At 38.5% G+C, this 7,373-nt stretch overlaps 1 protein-coding gene across 1 annotated transcript in view; it reads right to left on the bottom strand.

The window, feature by feature from the left end:
* LYAR (Ly1 antibody reactive) overlaps positions 1–7,079 on the bottom strand; it is a 9,161-nt gene extending 2,082 nt beyond the window's left edge. Inside the window, exons 1-6 of the mRNA XM_009635506.2 lie at positions 6,895–7,079; positions 5,847–5,961; positions 3,751–3,858; positions 2,248–2,331; positions 1,221–1,557; positions 838–942 (exon numbers count right to left, since the gene is read on the bottom strand). Of these exons, the coding sequence (XP_009633801.1) occupies positions 838–942; positions 1,221–1,557; positions 2,248–2,331; positions 3,751–3,858; positions 5,847–5,961; positions 6,895–7,016 (871 nt within the window). The 5' untranslated portion in view covers positions 7,017–7,079. The remainder of the gene's footprint in view (positions 1–837; positions 943–1,220; positions 1,558–2,247; positions 2,332–3,750; positions 3,859–5,846; positions 5,962–6,894) is intronic.
* Positions 7,080–7,373: the final 294 nt, after the last annotated feature.

Genomic DNA, 7,373 nt, shown 5'->3' with positions numbered 1-7,373 from the left:
ATTTTCTCTTATTAAACTGTCTTTATCTCAGCCCTTGGCTCTAACCTTTTATTTTCTTTCCGATTCTCTCCCCCATCCCCCTGAGGGAGGGGGGAGTGAGCGAGCGGCTGCGTGGTGCTGAGTTGCCAGCGGGGTTAAACCACGACAGATAGACACGAAACACCAACATGCTACACAAACAGCTAGGGTCGGGATTGCTTTTACTGAACTTCTGTGCTTCAGCTGTTACGCAGCAACTCTTACATAATACAGGAATAGCTGGGAAGATGCTGTCTGCTCACCCTTAGAGCACAGGTAGTGAATCTCACATGGTACCCACTTCAGAGGTCATTAAGTGGTAGTTTCCAAATAAACAATCCGTATGTTCGAGTACAGACATTCCCCAACAGTAACAGTGTGTTGGGTGACAGGCGTAAGTAGGTTTATCTAAGCATAAACTAAGGTCAAACACAGCTGAAGTCCAATTTATCATTCACTGAGCAAAAACGGGGATGTAAGAGATACAAAGAGATGAGAGAGCTGTTACCCTTTTTCCTCTATGCTGGATAATGTGCACAGCACAAACGTGCCAAACTCCTCACTGCCCAGTGAAAGCAAGTGTAGCCAAAGGTTGCCAGCACAGCAGAAGCAACAAATGAGAAGTAATTCAGCATCGGGTGTTAAGCGTAGCACAGGCTACTTGCTCTGGAACAGATATGTATACTGAATATACATGTGTAAGTGTATACTGAGGCACAATGTATTTCATGGCTTCCTGCAAAAGCACTGTTTTATATTCTGCACTAGGTCTTTCGCAGGATACCTCTGTAACTATGTAAACTCCCCCCTTAGGAATACCTTTATCTGTTCCCACGTTTTCTTCATTGCCATTGGCGTTTTCTGTTTCCATGTCTTCTGAAGTGTTTTCAGTTTTCATTCTCTTTGTTGTGATATGAGGTTCCTCTAGAGATGGAATTGCATAAACATACACAAAAAATTATAAATCTAGAAGAAAAGCTCTGATGTGACTTAAAGTTTCTGGTTTTGTAACATCAATTTGTATTTGCTAAGAAGCTCAGATTTTATAAAAGGACTGTGCAACCATGGTGTTAAAAAAATAATCTAATTTGGATATGTAATTTGCTACTTAAAAAATTCTACTAAAGTAGATTATTGAGCTCTAAGGCACTGAGAAAAAGCATCTCAAAAACAAACAAGAATATGAGGGGTCGGATGGATACCTTCTGCATGTTTATGTTTGCGCTTCTTTACATTTGTTTCCTCTTCTATTTCACTCTGATGGCCATTTCCATTTATTTCAAATTCATTCTCCAAGCTCTCCTTTCCTTTTTTGGACTTTTTACTCTTTTTTACTTCTGACTGGTTTTCTAATTTCAAGTCTTTTTTCTCCTTCTTTTTGTTCTTTTGCCTCTCTTCTTTTCGTTCTCTTTTATTCTTTTTCCTCTCCATTTTATCATCCGTAATTCCATTTTCTTCTCCCTTTGTTTTTTCCACAGTTTCTGCAGACTGCCCCTCTTCCTTCTGTTGTGGTTTGTCTTGTTCTTTTTCACTTGAAATCTTTTGTTGAAAGTCAGATTATTACAATTTTTACATGCTTTTTTTGACATTGCAACATTTTTCTACTACATCATTCCTGAAGAACACTAATATCCTGAATTCAATTAAATTGCTTTCACGTGGTTGACACCAGTTACCTGAGAAACAGCACTAAACAGTGTGGCTGATTCTTCTTTTAACTTAACAGCCTAAATGCTAATTACCTTAGCATCAGAGAAGAAATGTTATCTTACAACATATATTATTTCTATTTGAAATAATTGTCTATGGGTTTTTTTAATGTATTTGCTCAATGTAATTAAGTTAAGGGGAGACAACTCTTTGATTTATGCAGACAAAAATACAGCATATTACAGCAAGATACAGAGCCTATTCCCAAGCATACGGCCCTTGTGTAATAATCTTAGCTTTGCCATCCAGTTCCCTGTCTTGGGACACCTCTGGAACAACAAACTATTCTTGTGTGATGTCAACAAAGGTGCTGCTGGTTGTTTTAATTGTACTTTTCTCACCTTAACATAGTTGGTTTTCTTTTAATGTTCCGGGGCTTATGATAATTTTCTTGTAGAAGAATGAATATATTAATTAACATTTTTATATTTAAATTAAACTTTAATTTTAATAATTACAAGTGAAATACAATTACTGAAACGTTAATGTGGCTATTCAGAAACCTCTAGCTCAACTTACATTTCTGGTTGCTTCAGAGAAAATATCCCACACTTGGTCTTGCAAAGTGCTGTCGGTAATTCTCAAACTGTTCTTCATCCAATTCTGTGCAGGAAAAAAAACCAACAATAAATGAAAAGGTGCATGTCTCATTTTTTTATTGATTACCATATATTTGGTTCTTGTTTTTGTTTTTCGCTTAAGAATCTAATCATTTCTTCTGATTAAGATCTGGTTAGATGTTTAGTCTCTATGAATCTCTTAGACTTCCATGCTAAATTGTTTTGCACAATGCCTACGTACCGTTACGAGGCTATAGCATGTCTCTCAATTGCCTCACCAATAGTAATCCAGAAGAAGTAAATACATAGAAAAGATAATCTGCAAGCTTTTCAATACAGCTGGTTATGTCAATGTTCTACCAAATCTTCTGTTCCCATGAGTTAAAACATTAAGGATCTGATCTTATTTATTTATCTGTGTACTGGAAAGATGGTCATGCTCCTAAATGGATACCTTACGGAAAACTAAAATTTAAGCAATTATCTCAATGCAAACACTTGAAAGTTTTTGGGGCTATGTCAGGACTTCCAGCTGAATATGAAAAAAAAGCAGTAAATTTCAACTTACAATATGCTCACACCATCAGCAACAGATCAGCTTTCAGGAATGAGGAATTCTAAGTAAAACCTAACGTAAAGACTTTTGCATTGCAATTAAGATTCCAGGAAAGCTGCCTTAGTAAATTGGAACAATGAACTGTAAAAACTTTTGATCTTCCACTGCAACATATCTTACCAAAAGAAAAAGGCTTCTTGACAATATCACTTCCCCTACTTCGAACATCGATTTCATAGAAAAGTATTCTAACATTCAGCTCACTAGCAGCAATTTCACTGCAGCTCTACTAGGTTGCACCTGAATGCTTTGGAAGCAATCATCATCTTCTCTCAGCCTCACATTCTGAGGCCCAGAACAGAGAGGGGGGAAAATAAGGCCAGTTTGTCAGCAATTCTTTATTGATACCATGTGAAATATTTGGAATTTGCTTTGGCTGTGATGCAAAGTTTACTGAAGCATGCAGTGTAGGAGATACTGTCAGAATACTGAGCAATACGAAAACTCTGAAAACAGTATCTTGCCTTTACCAGGAAAAAAACAAAGCCACAGAAATAAGAATCCTTTAAAAGTACGTCTAAGAATTTGGACATTCAATAGAAATTGTAAGCAGAAAAAAAGAAAGGTATTTAAAAAAGAACAAGCCTACACATGGAGATCAAGCTTGAATGGTGAGCCTCTGGCTTAATACCCAATTAAAACGGCACACGGAGCATCCTTTTAAGAAAGGAGATTTATTTTACAAACATGGCTTATTTGAAACTCAGCTATTACACCATATCTATTTACCAATGCCCAAAAGAGCAATTTGTCCCACCTTTGTTAGAAGAGAATGACACTCACCACTAAGAAAGTCTATTTTTAAGCTCACTGCATGGATGACTACAAATCTCTATTAAAACATACCTGAAACTTTCCTTTTTTTCTTGGAATATTATCAAAGACACGCATTTGCTCCAGAATGTTCCGCACTTTAGGGCTTATGTTTGGCTTCTTCATTACTTCATGAATTTTCTGAATGAAGAAAATCAGAATTAAATCAGCAAAGAAGCATAATGACCAAATGATACATGCAAGGTATGCAAGTTGGAAACACATTGGACAGAAACCACCCAGTACCCAGACTGTATAGCCTGCCTGAAAGAACCGTTCAGTATGCATGGGAAAACCACAAACCTTTGGTTTCACCATAGATCGTAAGATGCGTCAAAGTTATCAATATAAATATTTATACCTATATAGTAAGCAGAGGCAAGCAGGATTGCTCACCAAGGCTTTCTGATGTACAAGTTATAACCTGTAATAAAAACATTTAAAAATAAAGTAACTCTATCACGTAGGGGATTCTTGCAGTGTAAAAAGACCTGCATTAAGAAAAGCAATTGCCAACTGATCGGTTTTTGCAAACTTCTGGAGTTAATTGTGAAGCATCAGGCTAACTTTGAGGCCACAGTCTGACATGCGTTTCTTTTGGCAGCAGTGCCAGCTTCAACAGCCATTAATCCCTGTAAGACAGCTCAAGCATATTCCTATGCTATGGGTGCCAGCACAAGAGAACACAGGAGGTTAGGCCAGGGCCTTGTGGCAGCTACCTGAACAGCACTGCTGCTTGTGGGGGAAAAAAGGCTCTGAGCTGCCCATTATTTAAAGACGTAGCCACTGGACAGCCTTCCTGTACTTCTGAAAATCTGTTTATTGAAAGGTTCTGTGGATGTGTTAAGGCAACCAGAAAAGGATGCTCTGTAATAGTCCCTCGCTTTTCTGTGTAAAAAGTACTATTGAGGCAGGCTAACAATTTTCATAACCGATAGCATTCACATCATACTGCCTTTGAACAATGTACTCAAACAATGTTTGGTCTCAACAATGGCGTTAATCTGTTGACTACAACAGTATTATTCATATGCCTTCAGTATGCATGTAGCTTACTACTTTGCTAGACTGTGTTCTAGATGATAGAAATCCACACATCTGTAGATAGAGGTGATCTAATTAATTATATCTAATGTGGTCTTAAAAATGTGTTTGAGAGTTCCTTCCTAAAACCTTTAAAGGAAACAGCCATAAGAGGGTAGGTTCTTGCATAGGATAAATAACTACCTGAAGGGTAGGACAGAAAGGGCAGGAGAAATTTCCTGTGATCCATGCTGCACGCTCTGCTGTTCAACGTATTTACAAAATATCTGAAAAGAGGGTGGGAAAATTTTCCTGATGATATGAAGCTATTCAGAATGAGGACTGCAAAGAATTCCAGAAAGATCTTAAGAGAATAAGTGATGAGGTAATAAAAACATGAATTAAATTCAACACAAATTTATGCAAACCACCATGCATAGAAAAACAATCCTAACTTCACAGCTGGAACGGCAGGCTTTAAGTTGATCACTGGAGCTTAAAATAGCCAATTCCATGAAAATGCCAGCACAATGATCAGCGGCAGTCAAATAAAAAAGATCAACTGACAAAAATCACTAAGAAAGGAATGAAGAAGGACACAGAAAACGTCATTATGACACAAAGCAAATCTACGGTTCATCCATATCTCCATATCTTGACCGGTGTATGTAGTTCTTGTGACCTCATTTCACAAGGATACAGTGGAACTGGGAAGACTTCAGAGGACCAAAGATATAATTTACATACGAAGAACAACTGAGGGTAGGACTTCTCAGCCTGGGAGAGAGATGATGAGATGGGGAGGGATGCCTTGACAGAGGTCTACAAAAGCGTACATGGCATGAAGAGGGTGGATGACGACCAATGCCTCTTTGTATGCAAGAGCTAGGGAACATTAAATCGAACTAGTACGAGAGAGATTCAAAACAAACAAAAGGTGCATTTCTTACCAGGATAAGCAACAGACCTACCAAGGAACGGCAAAAAGAAAGCTGTGGATATTTGGAAAAATAGATCTCTGGTTTGATCCTCTATAGCCTCTCTTGTGTCTTTAACTATTACAAACAATAGCTATTTATCGTACCTGCATATAGCACAAGCCTCACCTGAATCCACTCCTGTTGTTTAGCATCTCCTTTATTAGTTTTGGCTTCAAAATCTTTTCCACCGTATTTCTGGTCTTCGCTTACACACTTCACATGTTCCTTATAATCGTCACCCCTGAACATAGGAGATTTTTAACTGTAGTTCACTAAAATGTTTCAGTCCTTCAAACTATGCAAGACATATGTAATTGACAACTGACGTAACAGATAGCATCTAACATTTAAACCTTAATACTGCCAATGCTTACAAAAGTAAAGTTTGACGTGCTTAAAGTACACGCTGACATTTCTGTCATGCTACAGCCTTCAGTGAAAATTTCTGATTTTCAAAATCAGATCTGTCTTCAGTATACTGCTGCTTTTATTAGTGACTCTATAACTTACGCACATTTGTACATGTAACATATGCACAGCTATTAATGCATATTTGTGATTTACTACTCACATTGGCATGTTTTAAAATTAGAAAAGCAGGTGAAAAATGCTTGCAAAAATCCAATTCGTAAATAGAGACATATTAATGTGATAGCGTAGTTCTGACCAATGTGCAAGTGCACCCAAAAAGGAATGAATAACATAGATCCTAATCTTTTGTCAGTGAAATACCGAGAAATACAAACATTACTTGAGGGCACTCTTATTTTCTTATGCAAATTCACATATTTATATTTTGAAAGCAGATAGCAGCACTGCTTTCTTCCGAGTTCTGAGAAGTGACAGCTAAATTCGGATTTTTGATGTTATTGCCAATCTCAGTCTCTCTGCAGCAGCAGAATAGGTAGCAGCTGTTGATGATCAGAAGCTGAAAGCACTTCACTTGTAACTGTAAAAGAAGAAACTGCAACTCTGTTTACTGTATGCTTTAGTCGTCCTTGTGGTTCAAACTTGGACGACTGAGCTTGAAATTATATAAAAACATGTACCAATTTTAAATACGAATATGAATTACTCAGAAATTGCCAGCTTTAATTCGAATACACCACAGGCAAATCCTGTGTTTGTGACGACGACTGCAGAGGAGCAAGGCTATTTCCCATCCTTCACCTACCAGAAATCCTTGCCACAATCCATGCAAGAAAGGCACTGACAGTTTCTGCAGATGTTCACGTGTTTCTCCACTTGCGCTTTCTTCACAGATTCTCCACACGCATTGCACGTGAAAACTACCATGTTGGCGAGTGGTCAGGAGCTTCCGTGAAACGGGTACCACCTTTCTCCTCCCCACGCAAGCACACCCCTAGAAATACCAGGAGGAGATCTCAACAATCCATGCAAGAAAGGCACTGACAGTTTCTGCAGATGTTCACGTGTTTCTCCACTTGCGCTTTCTTCACAGATTCTCCACACGCATTGCACGTGAAAACTACCATGTTGGCGAGTGGTCAGGAGCTTCCGTGAAACGGGTACCACCTTTCTCCTCCCCACGCAAGCACACCCCTAGAAATACCAGGAGGAGATCTCACATTTACGGCTCGAAAGAAACGCCTGCACGGCCACAGCGAAACGCCGCTGTGCACCCACCGGCGG

Source organism: Egretta garzetta, unplaced genomic scaffold, assembly GCF_000687185.1.
Source record: "Egretta garzetta isolate BGI_Z169 unplaced genomic scaffold, ASM68718v1 scaffold193, whole genome shotgun sequence".
NCBI classification, from domain to species: Eukaryota; Metazoa; Chordata; class Aves; order Pelecaniformes; family Ardeidae; genus Egretta; species Egretta garzetta.
The sequence above is the reverse complement of the archived record's forward strand: the minus strand, read 5'-3'. Positions and strand labels throughout refer to the sequence as shown.